This window comes from Colobus angolensis, unplaced genomic scaffold (genome assembly GCF_000951035.1).
Source record: "Colobus angolensis palliatus isolate OR3802 unplaced genomic scaffold, Cang.pa_1.0 Scaffold48, whole genome shotgun sequence".
In the NCBI taxonomy this organism is placed as follows: domain Eukaryota; kingdom Metazoa; phylum Chordata; class Mammalia; order Primates; family Cercopithecidae; genus Colobus; species Colobus angolensis.
The window spans coordinates 2413334-2431514 of NW_012118265.1; the positions used below are offsets into that span (position 1 = coordinate 2413334).

Genomic DNA, 18181 nt, shown 5'->3' on the forward strand with positions numbered 1-18181 from the left:
AAAAAAAATTAAACATTAGCCAGGCATGGTGGCCTGTGCTACTCAGGAGGCTAAGGGTGGGAAGTTAGAGGCTGTAGTGAGCTATCATGCTACTGCATTCCAGCCTGAGTGAGAGTGAGACACACTCTCTTAAAAAAAAAAGACAGCTACAGAAAAGTGCTGCTTATCTTTTTGTCAGTACTCAGAATCCACTAACTGTTTCAACTTGCGTTCACTTGGCAGGTTTGGTGCAAGTGCCAAAGTTGTGCATTTCCTGGGACGAGTCAAACCATGGAATTATACTTATGATCCCAAAACAAAAAGTGTCAAAAGTGAGGCCCATGATCCGAACATGACTCATCCAGAGTTTCTCATCCTGTGGTGGAACATCTTTACCACCAACGTTTTACCTCTGCTTCAACAATTTGGCCTTGTCAAAGACACCTGCTCATATGTAAATGTGGTAGGTTCTGTTTCTTTTCTCCAAATCATTTAATGCTGCTTTTTAAAAAACTTGTTGTATCAATAGAGATGGGGAATATTTAGCAGCATTTTAAACAGAGATAAATAAAATTTTGTGGAAAGAAAATGGTAACCATCTTAGAGGGGAGAAACATTATCAGCAAGAAGTAGCAGAAATAAACTGTGTGGCAGATTTCTTTAGATCCGAGAACATAGTTTTTTAAGAATTTTCTGTATATACCCGTATATTTTAACTCTAGAATTCTTAGCCCATTCTCCTCTGAAAAGATTTTTAGATTATTCCTAAAGTAGTGATAACACCCCATTGAATGTTTTAGGAACTGCAAACATTTAGATGTATCTACTTTATATTTGCCATCTGCTTAGAAGAATGTGTTTTCAGTGAAAATCACAATATGAACATACAGTAAATACTTTTGTAGGATTATTTTTATTTCCTATGTTTGTACTCCTAAGATTACTGTAGGATCTTGAAAAAGAAGTATCTTTGTAGGAGGGAGATGACATGTTAACATTTATAACAACCCTGTTTAGCATATTTTCTGCCTTTAAAGGTCTTATGAAAGAATTGGAGGAGGATGAGGAATGAAACTGTTACATATTCAGATATAAATAAGAGAAAAGAATGGGGAGATTATAAGAGATTATTCGCTTTTCTGTGGTACAGATTTTAGCCATTTCACTTACTAGCATTTACTAAGATATAGAAAGGAGAAAGGGAGAAAGAACTAACACTTGCATTCTTACTCTGAGTGCTTTATATGGATCATGACATAATATTTGTACAGCAGTGGTCCCCAACCTTTTTGGCACTAGACACTGGTTTTGTGGAAGACAATTTTTCCATGGACCAGTATGGGGGATGGTTTCGGGATAAAACTGTTCCACCTCAGATCATCAGGCATTAGATTTTCACAAGGAGCATACCACCTAGATCCTTTGCATGCACAGTTCATAATAGAGTTCACGCTTCTATGAGAATCTAACCACCTCTGATCTGACAAGAGGCAGACTCAGGTGGTAATTCTTGCTCGCCTGCCACTCACCTTCTGCTGTGCGGCCTGGTTCCTAATAGGCCATGGACCACTACTGGTCTGTGGCCTGGGGGTTGGGGACCCCTATCATACAGTACTTAAAACCACCTGGCACATCGTAAATGCTTAATGAAAGTTACCTTTTCTTAACCCTTAAAATGACTATATTAAGTACTATTAGTATTGTTAAGTATTATTAATATCTCCTTTTATAGGTAAATTAACCAAAGCTTAAAGAAGTTATATAACTTGTCTTAGTTATGTAACAGACTAGTCAAGTAGCAGAATGGGCTTCAAACCCAGGTCTGAAGAGACTTACCCTTATGAAAATTTGAGATGGACTATGCTTAAAAGTAGCCATCTACAGCCCAGAATTAAGATAGTACCTTTTATGGCAGTTGAAGGGAGAGTTACACTTTAAATGCTAAACTGTTTTAAGTTATGTCCAGTGTACTTGACCTGACCTCAGGGGCCTCTCTTTTAGGGTATAAATTCACAGCCCCCCTATTGTGAACAGAGGACTCTGGAAATGCCTCTGTATCATTACTGTTGCCAAGTGCAAGGCAAAGGCAGGACTATCCAATGGAAGGCCTTATGTTGCCTCAGCTATAATGCAATCCTATAGACCCAAACACCTTAAAGTTCCACTGAACTTAAATACTTACCTATATGCTTACATATATATGGTAACGAAAACAGTCAAAACAATTTTTCCACCATATTCTCTGTTAAAAGCAATACTTGTCTGTATTCATTTACCTTCCTTTTTCTCTGCTAAGATTTCCAGTACCTTTGCACCTTAGTACTTTTTGAAGGATAGCATTGGTAAATTTGTGGTACATGTGAAGTTGATCACCCATCTACATGTAATGAGAATCAAATTTAATGTAGACTAGGTCTGCTCTGTTTGTTGCACATTTACCCTGTTCCTTCTGCAATATGAGGGCTGGAATTATGAACCAAGGAAAGGTGAAGATGGGAATTGAAAGATGTTCAAAACTAAGCAAATTAAATTAACAGAAGCTACAAAGAATAGATGCTACTTGGTAATCCAAATGAAAGCTTGAACAAGCAGAGAAGTTTGGTACCTAGCCTCAAACCAGTTTAACTTTCCTTCTTATAATGTGGTAACTGAGTATGTGTTGCGGCTCTCTAGTTAGGTTTTCTGAAATGTAGCCTGTTAGGGTATCATTTTGTTTAAGTTCTCAACCTTTCAGAGCCCACACAGATTGAGAATTTATCTTGAGACTTTGTGTTCCCTTGCCCATCCATCTTACACTTTCTAATGAACTGTTTGCAGCTTTCAGACTTGGTCTATACACTGGCTTTCTCTTGTGGCTTCTGTAGAAAGGTATGCAGAACTTAAACATTAACCCTAATTACTTTGTTCTCCCAATGTTTTCACTGAGTCAAGAAGTCTTCATTTTGTTAGGAAAAAATCACATAATCTTTATATTTTTGTGTCTTTTTTGTTTGTTTCATGTAATACTTTTCAGTTTTTGCTGCTTTGCATGATGATTCATCCTGGCTTTTCTCACTGTCTTCAGTTTATTGCGTTCTTTAAAACAGTTTGATTTTCAGCTCTCATAGAGTCAATTATGCTTTCCTTTCTAGGAAGATGTCTCAGGAGCCATATCACATCTGTCCCTTGGGGAGATCCCAGCTATGGCACAGCCATTTGTATCCTCGGAAGAACGGAAGGAGCGATGGGAACAGGGCCAGGCTGATTATATGGGAGCAGATTCCTTTGACAACATCAAGAGGAAACTTGACACTTACCTCCAGTAGAAACACTGCATTTTTCTGTGAACACATTCACTTCACAAGCCTTGTTTCTGATACTTAGTATCTACAGCTGGGTTGAAAAAAGTCTGTTACAGTTGCTAGAGGTTTTCATTAAAACTTACCAGATGAGAGGTTTTTTTAGGATAAGAGGTGAGAACTGGGCAAAAGTTTTGAAGCAGCAATTCTGTTATATGGACAGTGTTCTGCTTTGTAATCCTATTTAGCTTGTTTCAGAAATTCTTTTGTTGACTGCCAACATACAAAGTAAGGAAAACTCAATCAATATTAAGCTATTAAGACAGCTGTATCAATTCTTAAAATCTGTAGAGCCTGGTTCAGAGTCAGTCACTCCCTTCAGAAGCAGACATGGCATCTGTTCCTTGCTTGCTTGTTGGTTGTGCCTCCCTTTCACGAGACCTGAATCTTAGAATTGCCCAGTGCTGCCGGTGAGTGATTGTAATTCTGCTTTCAGGTAAAGATAAGCTATATTAACACTGCTGAGTGATTCATAAACGTATCAGCCAATACCTTTAACTCATTTTATTTCCTGGTCTTAGTGTCTGAAGATGCTCACCAGTTTTCTATGTACAGTAAGGCAGCATGCTAAAATGCTTTTGTTCAGTTCTGTATATTTGAAAATAGCAGCGTTTTCTCTGATGGTTACCTGCAGTGGCACCCTGTACAAAAAATAAAGACTTATTGCTGTATCTTGGTTGTTGAATTAAATTAAGGAATCTTACCACACCCTTGAACAAATCTATTAGGGAATTTTTCATAATTTTTGGAATTTGTCATAGTCTTAAAGTGTAAAGCTTGACATTGGGATATATGCTTTAAAACTGGTGTCTGTGATTTCAATCTAATTGTTTTTCTGTGATGGTGATGGATCTGACAGATCAGAACTGAGATCAAACTTATATCGTGTCATTCGTACTGCACCTCCCAGTTATGGGTATTTAGCTATTTAGAATATTTTAACCTTTAAAGTCATTCCTAACTGTCAGAATCAGTACTGGGTCCAGTGCCTACTAGTGTTTTATCGATGATTTAAAATGATGGAATGGAAAAGCATATTCATTAAATTTATAGATCATCCTAGGTTGTAAGAGATGGCAAGCTGAAGAAGGGTAGGATCCAAGATGACCTTTTAAAACTAAAATGAGTGGTCAGAAATGATTCTATGGAAGAAAACAGGACAGTTAAACATGACAGGAAGAAACTTTAGAGGTTTGGGCAAAAGCTGCATAGCTTTTGTGACTTAGCCTTCAAGGTCACCCTCCTTACTCATACTGATGTGAATTAACATACAAGCATATAGACAGCTTAAGTCAAGAATGGTTGGGGCCACCTTGAAGGCTATTACCATAGGAGCTCAAGAAGAACCTGAGGCTTTACCTAGAGTTATAAAATATTAAATAATAAATGACTTCTGAAAATAAACTAGCTATTTGGACTGGTGAAGAATGAGTCACTATTGATCTTCAAGTACAATGAAGCATTTACCGAAGACTGACTTAAGTGCCTCCATGTGTCAGGTGCTGTGGCAGAGACTTCTCAAAATAATTTTAGCTAGTCAGAGATCTTTCTGGCTTCCGAGTCCCTGGTTAAGATTAACAGAACAGTCGGCCGGGCGCGGTGGCTCAAGCCTGTAATCCCAGCACTTTGGGAGGCCGAGACGGGCGGATCACGAGGTCAGGAGATCGAGACCATACTGGCTAACACGGTGAAACCCTGTCTCTACTAAAAATACAAAAAACTAGCCGGGCGAGGTGGCGGGCGCCTGTAGTCCCAGCTACTCCGGAGGCTGAGGCAGGAGAATGGCGTAAACCCGGGAGGCGGAGCTTGCAGTGAGCTGAGTTCCGGCCACCGCACTCCAGCCCGGGTGACAGAGCAAGACTCCGCCTCAAAAAAAAAAAAAAAAAAAAAAGATTAACAGAACAGTCTTCAGATAAAAAATGTCTTATTTTTGTGGACATTCAATATGCATTCAACGTTTTTTCTATTTACTACCCCGTTCATTCTCTAATTTTTACACAGTAGCATAATGAAGCTCTAAGGTGAAAAGCTGACATAATTTTTAGATTTTTTTTTTTTTTTTTTGAGACGGAGTCTTGCTCTGTCACCAGGCTGGAGTGCAGTGGCGTGATCTCTGCTCACTGCAACTTCTGCCTCCTGGATTCAAGACATTCTCCTACCTCAGCCTTCCAAGTAGCTGGGACCATGGGCACGTACCACCATGCCCAGCTAATTTTTGTATTTTTAGTAGAGACAGGGTTTTACCACATTGCCAGGATGGTCTCAAATCTCTTGACCTCGTGATCCACCCACCTTGTCCTCCCAAAGTGTCGGGATTACAGGCGGGAGCCACTGCGCCCAGCCAATTTTTAAATTTCAAATAAGTATTTAGTGAAGGCTATTAACTTTTGGAATCAGAAAGAATGACAAGCTTACCATAAGACATAGCATGTAATGCTGTTACGTTATTTGGCTAGAAAGGCACTGAACTAAACATTCTTTTCCTTCTATGATCTATGTCTTAAGGTGAACTTTTCCATATAAAGCTATACAAACATTGGAAAATCTTTTCTAGGGAGTCCAGAATACTAAGGGTTACTTAGTAAAATGTATAAAAAGAAAACAGTAACTCAAACTCAGCAGTAACTTAGTAAAATGTATAAAAAGGCAACAGTAACAAGATTTATATTTGCAGAGGTGATCCATATGTATTTATCCCCTTGCAATGGTAGGTATGACCTTTGGTTGTAAGACAAACTTACCCACAACAGAGGTCAAATCCACGCCTTTGGGGATTAGCTCCATGGTGGAACGGAGCTATGGTTTATACATAAAGTAAATGTTTACCTTAATTCTCCTTATACCCATATTGTCCTGCTGTATAACACATTTTGCAGATATTTTGAAGTTAATGTGTTAAAAACTTGAGGTTAAACATTTGAGTTGTTATAAGCCAAACATCAAATGTGCCCTTATATTTTTAATGAAGCTCATCCAAATGCTAATGCATAAACCTTGGCAAGTACTATAAATAAAACAAGAAAAAAATACAGCAATGTATTTGCCATTCCCCAAAACAGCACACATTGCCAAAGATAATTTCATTAGTACTCACTGGTAACAAACTACATGGGGTTAGTTTCTGTTTCCAATTCTAGAGCTGTAATTTTAAGGACAAAATATACAGTGATTCAGAGTGCTATCTGTGTATATATAGGTATTATCACAATTCCTTTTTTTCTTCCAGGTGAGGAAATTAATTGGGACCAATGTTTTTAGATCAAGCCATTTTAAATGAGCACACTGATTTCTGAACAAGAATTTCAACCAGTTAAATTGAGTAAAATAAAGGTAGGATATGAGTACATTCTGTTACAGTAATCTTCATGTACTCTCAATAAAAACATGTAACACTTGCATAGAAAGGTCACTATTAATGGATTTATTTTATTTGAAAATAAAGTCAAAATTATGGCACCGAGGATGGCAATAAACATTTGAAACTTTTATTGATTTTTAAATTTAAAATCCAGTTTTAACCACAAAATTGTTTGAATCACAACTGGTAATACAATGTCTTCGATATTTTTCTAAAGTTATTTTTCTATGTAATAATAAAACAACAGCATAGCATAATAGGAAGTTTTCGTTCCAGTGGCTTTTTTATATATTTATCCTTCTTAGGAAGGACAAATTAAATTTTTTTAATTAAACTTTTAAAATTTAACAACATCTAACAGAACTGTACAAAACAAGACATTTTTTAAACAAATTGCCAAACTTATGAGTGTGTTTTAAAAACAACTTTGTAAATGTCTGGGCAAAGAAACAAGCTGTCCTCCCTTTACCTTCACAGTGAGTTTGTAAGGCTTTGTCTTTGTAAGCAGGAAGAGTAGGGATTGTGGTGGTTTTTGCCAAAAACTGTTTATACTTAATCTCACTGAAGTATTGCTATATGGAGAACCCATACTCTGATCAACTTGATTATTTTGTGTGTAATGCTTGATCTACCAGGTAACTTCCCTACTGCTCCTAATGCCAGTGGGCTAATCTCAAATTATTATTCCACTATCATCCCTGCAGAAAGGTCTTGGTTTTGATGAAAATCAGCCCGTTCCTTACCTGCTACTGCCTCAAAAAGGGACCAGGAAGATTCTAGCTGGCTAATTCACTGTTCCCTTTGAGCAAGAAAACAGGGCACAGGGAGAAAAGGACTTAGATGGTGAGAGATTTGGCATATACCTTCAACGTGCGCCCTATAACACAACATTGTCCCTGATCTCATCCTTCTATCAAATCACTTCCAACACTCCAAGTAAAGTCTCAGGTATTCTTACATCTGTATCATCAAACATGAAGCTTCTCTTGTTAGAGTAATTAATCTTTCTTTGGATTAAAGTTTCCCTTTGAAATCAAACCACCTCCTAATCTGATTGCTAAATTTCTAGCTTGTTTTAAATATGCTCAGGAGTCAACCCAGCAAATAAGTTTGCTTATTAACAAAAAAGCAAAAAAAAAAAAAAAAGATAGTCTCTACAGATAGATGTAAGGATGAATTACTTAAGTTCAAAATCAGATTCTGATTCTAAACACAACAATTTTTTACATTCAGGATTAAGATGTCTTTAAGAGTTGAAACGACTTTGGAGATCATCCAGCCCAACTTCCATCCAGATATCACGCCTCTCACATATAGTAGTCTTCTGAATTATAAAAATTTATAAAGTTACTTCCAAAAAAAGCTACATAAATAAAAATTACCTATTTTATAGAAATATCTATTTAGCAGTTCCATAATTTAAAATATTCAAATCAAATTGGGTAGGATTGGTTTGCCTCTCACTCCCACAGACTATATTTACACCCTAGACACAGCAAGTTACATTTAAACAATGAGTGTAGTACTACTTAACTAAAATGGAAAAAATAGTACTCTTAACGTAATCCCTAATTTTTTCATGAACGTAAAACTCCAAGTCACGTATGTGAATTATATCTCAATGTAGCTGTAGGAAAAATAAAAACCTGTGCTAACCTGGACTTTGGTCTCATTTAAGATTTGGTTCTGGAATGCAAATACGGTTTTTGAAAGCCCAATAAAATTAATTCTTGTATGGTCTGTATATATTGTTTACAAGGACTACAAACACTGCATCACAGATTGGAGGCTTTGGTAAATAACTAAGTGTCCAACATAGAAAATAACTATTTGGTCAAAAGTATAAAAGGTCTGACCTTATTTGAAATACGAAAAAGCTGAGTACTTGGAAGATATATGAAAATACTCAGCATAGATACTATGAAAAGCTAAATAACAAAGTAACCTTTTTTCTCAAAAAATTATTTTAGGCCACAGTATATAACAGAACTTATTGCTATTTGAAGTTTCATTAAAAATAGGTTTGTATATAGAAGAAATTGTGTCAGTAATACCTCTTCACTAATATAAAACAATATGCCCCTTTTAGAAGACATGTTCTCTAGATCTCATTTCTAAAACTGTATTTTTCTCATTTCTAAAACTTAAGTATCCAATCAAACTGACCTTACTAAAATCCCACAAATTATAAATCAATTAATGTTCTGATTTCATTAATTTTGGCTTGTTTCATTTCGTCAGCATTTGGTTTTTTAGTTCCAAAGGCTCCTGCTGCAAGTTCTCTCTTTTTGTTTTGTATTTTCAGCATATTTTCTTCAACAGAGTCCTTTACAATGAACTTTAAAAAGGAAAAAAAAAGTTAAATTGGTTAAGTAGTTTTTAAGGCATAAAAAAACTAAATGAACAATTTGCCTAATGGCAAAAACCACAATTACTTTTGCACCAAACTATAATAACTCTTTAATAGAACTGAGCTTTGCTTTCTTTACCCAATATGGTTTTCTTATATAAAGAATATGGCTGTACAAATAGAAGTTACAGATCACGAGATAAGCAAAGCAAAAAAAGAAAGGATAAGAAAGCAAACTATATAGGCAACTCTGGAAAAATGACTTCAGCATTATATTAAAAAGGCCATCCTGGCCGGGCGCAGTGGCTCACACCTGTAATCCTAGCACTTTGGGAGGCCGAGGCGGGTGGATCATGAGGTCAGGAGATCGAGACCATCCTGGCTAACACAGTGAAACCCCATCTCTACTAAAAAATAGAAAAAAATTAGCTGGGCGTGGAGGAGGGCACCTGTAGTCCCAGCTACTTGGGAGGCTGAGGCAGGAGAATGGCGTGAACCCGGGAGGTGGAGCTTGCAGTGAGCCGAGATCACACCACTGCACTCCAGCCTGGGTGACAAAGTGAGGCTCCATCTCAATAAAAAAAAAAAGCCATTCCCAGAAATTCAAGAATGAATCTTTAGTATAATTCATAACACTAACAAAGAGAAAAATAAAACATGATCATCTCATTCCTGATAAAAACTTGATTTTAAAATACCCTAACTACGAATGAATGTCTCAACCTTACATATTTAATGTGAAACAATAAAAGTATTCTCAACAAAACAGAAACAAGTGAAGAACGGTCACTATCTGCTACTATTTAACATTATTTAAGAAGTCCCAATTACTGCCTAACTAAAGTTATATAATAAAATTTTACTGAAATACATAAAAGATCTACATAAATGGAGAAGAGATACTATGTTCCTGTATGGAAACATTCCTTATTTATAAAGAAAGGTAGTTCTTAAAAGTAATAATAAATTCAACAAATCTCAAACAAGATATCTTAAATGGGATTTTATAACCAAAATCTAAAGTTCAATTCAAGAGTAATAATAATAACCACCAATACAATTTTCAAAAAGGGTAATCAGAATCTTTTACCCTATCAGATATCAAAACTTACTTTAGGAAACCATAGTGGTGATATGAGTAATACTGCCCTAAGAAAAGGAAAAGAGATCAATGGAATAGAATAGTCTAGAAAAAGACCCAAGTAATATATATAAATTAGTTTATGATAAAAGTGACATTTCACACTAGTAGGGACAAAGTTGGAATTTTCAAATAAAAAAGTGATGTGACGTGACAGAACAAATTGTTCTTCATCTGATAAAAGAATAAGCTTAGACTCATGTCACAAATCATAAAACAAAAAATAAAATCTTCCAAAAGAACCATAAGTAAATACAGAATAGTTGAAAAAAATGTGAAAATAAAGCCTTCTGTCCTAGGTAAGACCTTAAAACCTACAATGTATAAAAAAAGCTGACGTTTTAAATCATAAAAATTTTAAAACTTTTTCATGACCAAAAAAATGCAGTTTAAAGACAAGGAAGAGTATGGGATAAACCATTTTTAACATACATAAACAGAAGATTTAAAGTCAGACTGTATCAGGGAGTCCTTTATACTATAAAACTATTTGTACCATAACTATGAGCACTGGACAGAAGATATAAATAATTCACAGAAAAAATGTTAATAAACAAGATATGTGAAATATACTCAAGGTTTTAGGTAAATGCAAATTAGAACAGCACTTTTTTGGCCATAGAAGCATAAATTAACAATTTTCATATAAATCCTATTTTGAAACCAACTTGATAGTTAATAAAAATTCTAAATCCAAAATTCTAGTTTTCTTAACTTATCCCAAAGAATTACTTGCATCTATGTGCAAAGATGTATATATAATAATGCTCATTATGGCACTGTTTTTATTAGAAAAAACTTAATGGGTTAAATACGTTATGATGTATCTATAAGGTTTTGCGGAGTAGTCAAATTCAAATAAAGTAGAATGGTAGTTGCCAGGGGCTAGGGGGAGAGGAATGGGAAGTTACTATTTAATGGATACATAGTTTCAGTTTGAGATGATGAAAAAGTTCTGGAGATAGATGATTGTGATGGCTGTTGCACAACAACATGAGTGTACTTAATGCATCTAAACTGTATACTTCAAAATGGTAAATTTTGTATTTTACAACTATTTTTAAAAATGTGTTCATCTAAATGTACTTCTGAGGTAGTCTCCAATGTATAGTTTTAACAGAAACAAATATGTTGTAGAATAAAGTATAATCTCATTTATCTTTAAAAGAATGTTTTTAAGGAGATGTACACATAAACATAAATGTATGTACAGAGAAAGGGCCCTTAAACAGCATATATTAAATTATTGAAGGAGGAAAAAGGTGACTTATATTTTGCTCTGCATAATTCCACTCAATCATTATAATAATGTATTCGTGCATTACTTAATTATAAAAATCATATCAACCTAGTCTTAAAATAGTTTGTTTAAAAACTCACTTTTGTGATGATAACTTCTTGCTTCTGGCCAAGTCTATGGCATCTGTCAAAGCACTGATCTTCAGCAGCAGGATTCCAGGCCTAACGAGAACATGGATGAGTTGCTTTATTACTGCCCTGATCTTTGAGTGTTTTGCATTTGTCCTTGCATTTCACTAGTATTCATTCATCTTTTTCTGACTGAAAGTTTTCTGCCTGAAGTCAGATACTAACATCACAAATACTCTGGGAGAAAAATCCACCCTCCTAATCACTATAATAGGCATCCTCCCCATACTACTACTTCTAATACCTAATACAGGGCCCGACACATGTGTCGGCACCCAAAATAAGTATTTGTTGATTAATCAATTTCTGGGTTTTTTTTTTTTTCATTTTTAAAAGAATCTATGTGCGCTTAACAGTGGAAAAAGTTTATACATCCTCTTAGGTGACTTAATTTATATGAGAAAAGATGCAATTCTTGGGCCTATTTATAAAAAAGTTTTCTCCCCCTTTTCTGGTTTTCTTTCACTTTCCTCTGTTCATGAAATGAAAGTATTAAAAAAGGGTTTTAAGAGTCAGAAGTCTTAAAAATTGTTTTTTTGATGCAATTTTCTGTATCAGTATTTGAAGTTAGACTTTAAAGCTGAGCTAAAAAAGTACTATTAGCTAATTAACACAGACCTGATCATGAGAATTGTTTTAAGCTAATGAATAAAATGATGGGTTGGGTGCGGTGGCTCACGCCTGTAATCCCAGCACTTTGGAAGGCTGAGACGGGCAGATCACAAGGTCAGGAGATCAAGACTATCCTGGCTAACACGGTGAAACCCCATCTCTACCAAAAATACAAAAAAAATTAGCCGGACGTGGTGGCGGGCACCTGTAGTCCCAGCTACTCGGGAGGCTGAGGCAGGAGAATGGCGTGAACCCAGGAGGCAGAGCTTGCAGTGAGCCAAGATCACGCCACTGCACTCCAGCCTGGGTGACAGAGCGAGACTCCGTCTCAAAAAAAAAAAAAAAAAAACAAAGAATAAAATGGTGTAACAATGAAAAGGGAAGAATAACCAAAAAGATATAGAACTCTGGTAAGTGGTTTTTAAATAGTATCATGAACTGTTGGATAAGGATCATTAAATTTTAAATTAAAACTACAAGAGTTTGTTTTTTTTTTTTTTGAGATGGAGTCTTGCTCTGTAACCAGGCTGGAGTACAGTGGCGCGATATACTATATTTTTGTATAGTAGCCATAAAATACTGCAACAAAGGTTTAAAACTTTATCCACAGTACTAAGGCAAGAAAATACAACAGACCGGCCGGGCGCAGTGGCTCACGCCTGTAATCCCAGCACTCTGGGAGGCCGAGGCAGGTGGATCACGAGGTCACGAGTTCAAGACCAGCCTGGCCAACATGGTAAAACCCTGTCTCTACTAAAAATACAAAAATTAGCCGGGCGTGGTGGCAGGTGCCTGTAATCCCAGCTACTCAGGAGGTTGAGGCAGAGAACTGCTTGAACCCAGGAGGTGTAGGTTGCAGTAAGCCAAGATTGTGCCACTACACTCCAGCATGGGCAACAGAGCAAGACTCCATCTCAAAAAAAAAAAAAAAAGGAAAATACAACAGACCATACCATATCCACGATATTCACCCATGAAGGCCTAAGTATGATGACCCGAGTTATCATCTTGCTGAGGATACCCAATCTTACTGAGAAGGATACCCTCAGTTGAGGGAGAAAAAAGGAAGCCTCAGTAAACATATGCATCAACAAGGTAGCCTCACCCAAGTAACTAAAATTTTTATCTCAGTAGAATTTCTACATGTTAAAAATCTTCTGAGTTTCAGGCAACAAGCTACAACCACAAATCTTAAGTCTGAATGCACAGAAACAGCAGAGGTTGCCTCTAGCCCACATAGTACCCAGTGCAAATTAGAAACTGAATTAGTCCAAGGTCCTTTCAAGCCAAACAGCCCCTTTGTACATGTAGAAAAACATGTTCCTATGTGAAAGCAGGTCCAGGTCACACAGCTTGGTGAGTAAAGTTCAAAGTGAATTTTAGCCTCTGTTCTACCCTTATGCCTGTACTACACACAACCACAAGTGACTGCACTGTATTAGGCATTAACATGTACTCAGAACATTCCATTAATGATCATTTGTTTCTCAAATTGTGATCCTAGACTACCTATACCTGAATCACCTATGACATATGCTAAAAATGCAGCTTCCTGAGTCTAATCCTAGAACGCCTAAGTCTCTAAGTTGAATGCAAAAGAAATTGCATTTACCTAATTTGTATGCACGTTAAAGCTTAAGACCACTAGAACCATGATGGTAGTCATTTTGTCTATCTTGTTTATAGTTAGATTCCCAGTGCCTATAACAACTGACACAAAGCAGGATCTCATTATTTGTCAGCTGAATGAACTACTACTCTAAAAAGCATTATGGTTAATAGAGATTTATTATAGAAGAAAAGTAGAATAGCATAGCATAATAGTACTTAAATACATGGACTATGATTCTGGTTTTGCCTATTACTGTGTGATGCTGGGCACATTATTTACTTTTCTGTGCTTCAGTTGCCTCTTCAGTAAAACAGCATTTTTTTTCTTTTTTTTCTTTCAGAGACGGGTTCTTGCTCTGTCACCCAGGCTGGAGTGCAGTGACAGGAGCACGGCTCACTGAAACTTCAACCTCCTGGGCTTAAGCAATCAGTCTTTCCGACTCATCCCTGCAAGTAGCTGGGACTACAAGCACACACCACCACACCCAGGTAACTTTTCTGGCACTTTTTTTTTTTGTAGAGATGGGGTTTTGCCATGTTGCCCAGGCTGCTCTCAAACTCCTGAGCTCAGCCAATCCATTCACCTTGGCCTCCCAAATTGCTGGGATTACAGGCATGCGCCACAGCGCCTGGCCAAAACACAGCATTTAATAATGGTTATCTACCTCATAAGGATGTTGTGAGGATTTCAGTAAAGTGCTTAAGAGAAAGCTCTTAATCCACATTTACTAAATTTTTATCTATTTCTAAAGTTTGCCTAAGAACATTCACAGTCAATCGTAACTATGAAGGTATTTACCAAATTTTTTTTTGTCTATTTTTTTGAAAGAAGTACTAAGGTTCTGAAAAAATTTACAAAACTACTTACTGGATCCATTAAAAACACTCGAGAAGCTGCAGACAGATTCAAACCAACTCCACCTGCTTTTAAGGACAGAAGCATTATGGTTGGAGATCCTGCTTCAGTGTTTTGAAAACACTGAATTGATTCAACTCTTTTCTTTTGGGCCATGGAACCATCCAAACGAGTAAACACAAATCCAGAGGCTCTTAATGGGGGAAGAAAAGAGACAAGCAACAAACACTATCATTATAAAAATAAAACAAAGTTAAGTAACCACAAATCTCTTCAATAAATTCTTTCACTCATTTATGTTAACAAATGTTTACTGAACACTTATTAATATGCTAGACACTGCAGTCAGTCATTTTCTGATAAATTCAGGACTTAATCTTTAAATTCCTGTGCTGCCAGGAAGTATTTTCTATTGTGACTCTGAGTATCTTTTAGATAAAATGACTAAAACTGGCAAAAGAAATAAGTTTTTTTGGCTATTCAAATCAATACAATTATATAAAATCCTTTTACTCAAAGTGAAAAACACTGTGGAACTTACTTAAGTGGTATTTCTATTAAAGACAGGAATGTTGTAAACTGAGAAACAACCAAACTTTTTATGTTGGGATTCTTCTTTCTTAAGTCAGTCAATGCATGCATTAGTGCATTAATCTGAAAAAATATTAAGATCATTAGATTCCATTTTAAATCAATAAAATTAGTCTGAAAGTTTTTATCATAAAGAAAAAGTCCTGAAATGTTATTTCCCTAAAATGCAAAAGACTACTCATTTAAAACAAAGAATTAAGACTGAAAGAACACTATAATAATCTGAACCCATTCTATTTCCTCTCAAATTCACTACTAAAAATAAACAGCCAGTGGTCAACAACAGAATACTAAAATGACAGGAATGAAAGCAGAATTATGATTTTTATATACTGTGTATATTTCCTTATATAAAGGTAAAACAAATACTCAAATATTTGCACCTGAGTACTCTACCTTTGAACTGGATGTCCATTCCATATCAGACTTTTTCTCACTGTCACATGCTAATTCTTCTGGAGGACATTCTAATAAATTATCTTCATGTATATCATTTCTGCATAAAGGGCATTTAGCATGTGGCTATATAAGAAAGAACAAAGTATGAGCAACACTTAACAGAAGAACAAATATAAATATGCCTAAAAATTGTTAAATGTATGCTAAAATCTGTATCTCTCATAGCTAACATTTTACTAAACCTTTTAATAGATTTCATCCATTTAAGAGACATCTGAACATGCTGAATTCCAGACATAATGTGATAAGTAGAATGGGTAAAGGAGGGAGCAAATGTATGTGATCTAGACTAGCTAGAAGCAACAGCAAGAAACTAAATATTATAGCGTTTGTAAGCAAGTTTAAAAAAAATTCATGAATAACAACTTATTGAACCTAAATACAATAGAGCTACACTATTCAGTACTATTCTTTAAAAAAAAAAAATCCATCTTAATGGCTTATAAAGCTATTAAGCTTATAAAGCTTATAATAGCTTATAAAGCTACTAGGATCTGTTAAATCCTATCAAGTTCATTCCAAAGCAACATCTGTTGTACCCATTTGAATCTGCTAATAAAATATCTTAAATAACTATATATAAAACACTATTACAATAAAATAATTCTGAAGGTAAAATTATTTAAAAGTCAATACAATGGGGTTACTTTTGGGGAAGAGGGAGAGGGTAAATGATTGGGAGGGGCCACAAGGGGACCTAGGCAGTAGATACAGGAATATATTTACTTCATCATAATTCACTGAGCTATTTAATCATGAATTTATATATTTTTTCTACATACATCAATTTAAAATGTTTAAACAAATTCTACCCTAGCTGAATGACTGCTTAACAAACTAGTCTACTTCAAAAAAATTCAACCACACAAAAGAATCTAGACCTACATTATCCAACACAATAGCCAATAATCACATGGGGCAATTAAATCCTTGAAATGAGGCTAAGCCAAATTGAGGTGTGCTATAAGTATACACTACCACCAAATTCTGAAGATTTAGTTTTTTGCAAAAAGCACATCACATTAATACTTTTTATATTTTAGATATATTGGGTTAAATACAAATGTATTAAAATTAGCTTAATGTTTCTTTTTACTTAAGAGTATGACTACTAGAAAACTTAAAATTACCTTTGTGTCTCACTTTATCAATCCATTTATTGAACAGCAATAATATAAACAGTTAGTGTAATTAAGATATTGATTGTGAACATCTTTTTATGTTGAAAGTGTTGCATTAGGAGAAATATATCACCTAGTAAAATACTAGAATAACTATCAAAGGTGTATTATTAAATCCAAGTGCAAAACTCCATATACTATATTTTATTAAAGACAGGTACACTACTCTATCAAACACTGAACCTCTACTGAGCAAAAAACTAACCTGCTCATTCTGAATGACTTGGCAAATACAGGGTTTACAAAATACATGTGCACAATGTGTTATCACAGGAACTGTTAAAGAATCCAGGCAAATTGCACATTCTTCATCTGAACCTGAGCTCAGAATTAATTTCATCTTCCTTATCAACTTCTTTCTCAGTTCTTCAGGTGTATCATTTCCTAGAGAAAAGGCTGAAAAATTAATTTCAGAGCAAGGTTTGTAATATGACAAGTTAATCTATCTTATATAAGGAAAAGTTTCGACTGCCAGTAGGGAAAGTCTCTCATCATTTTCTGTCACAGGCAAAAAGCATAATTTAAATTGGAAATTTAAGAAACATTCAGAAGCCAAAACAGTAGCCAACTCACATAATATACCTCATAGAGAAGCATCATTATAACATGATAGTGACATACCAGCACACAATAAAAGGCAGATCCAATATGAATCTTTCATCAAAGGGTATCTATCACTGGAATTCCTGGAAAGACCTCATTATAATTCCATTTCACTGGCAAAAAAAATTATTGAATATATTCCTAGCTGAGTCTCACACTAAAAGCAATCTCCATTTGACAGAACAAAATAACAAACTAAATGTATGCCACATAAAAAAAATTGATCATTCTTATCTAAGTATCTCTGACAAATACAATGATATGAAGCAAACAAATTTACCTACCTGAGGGGCCATTGGAAGACACTGCATTTGTAAGAAGGTAAGTATGGCAACAAATTTGCCGCAATCTAAGCAAAAGACCCAGGACATCTGCATAATGTGCCAAGACAGTCCCTTCATTAAAATACCTAGAGATTAAAATGTCAAATATTACTAAGTCCGCTAAACAATAACTTCCTATTCTAAAACAGCAGAGTAAAATGGTATTGTTCTTTTCTTCTCTAGAAATTACTCCAAAACAAGAATGAAAAATAGAAAAGCAAACTCTAATAAAATCAGGAGAGATCTTTAACAATAACGCACAATATATGAGAAATGGTTGCAATTGCAGTATAAGTCAGATAGGAAGATGCTGAGAGAGATGACTGCAGATCTCAAACAGAGCTGCCAAAA

General features: G+C 35.4%; 2 protein-coding genes across 4 annotated transcripts in view; one reads left to right on the top strand and one right to left on the bottom strand.

Annotated features, from left to right (window-relative positions):
• Positions 1-3988, top strand: part of GYG1 (glycogenin 1) — a 35697-nt gene extending 31709 nt beyond the window's left edge. The window contains exons 6-7 of the mRNA XM_011958922.1: positions 223-442; positions 3111-3988. Of these exons, the coding sequence (XP_011814312.1) occupies positions 223-442; positions 3111-3284 (394 nt within the window). The 3' untranslated portion in view covers positions 3285-3988. The remainder of the gene's footprint in view (positions 1-222; positions 443-3110) is intronic.
• A 2792-nt stretch (positions 3989-6780) lies between these two features.
• The window catches only part of HLTF (helicase-like transcription factor), a 54584-nt gene continuing 43183 nt past the window's right edge, over positions 6781-18181 (bottom strand). The window contains exons 19-26 of one of the 3 annotated variants that reach the window (XM_011958924.1): positions 17792-17916; positions 17110-17288; positions 15661-15786; positions 15215-15327; positions 14686-14866; positions 11547-11627; positions 8842-9013; positions 6781-7996 (exon numbers count right to left, since the gene is read on the bottom strand). In XM_011958924.1, coding sequence (XP_011814314.1) covers positions 8861-9013; positions 11547-11627; positions 14686-14866; positions 15215-15327; positions 15661-15786; positions 17110-17288; positions 17792-17916 — 958 coding nt within the window. In that variant the 3' untranslated portion in view covers positions 6781-7996; positions 8842-8860. Of the gene's footprint in view, positions 9014-11546; positions 11628-14685; positions 14867-15214; positions 15328-15660; positions 15787-17109; positions 17289-17791; positions 17917-18181 lie in introns of all 3 variants that reach the window. The other 2 variants (XM_011958923.1, XM_011958925.1) reach the window with 2 other exon arrangements.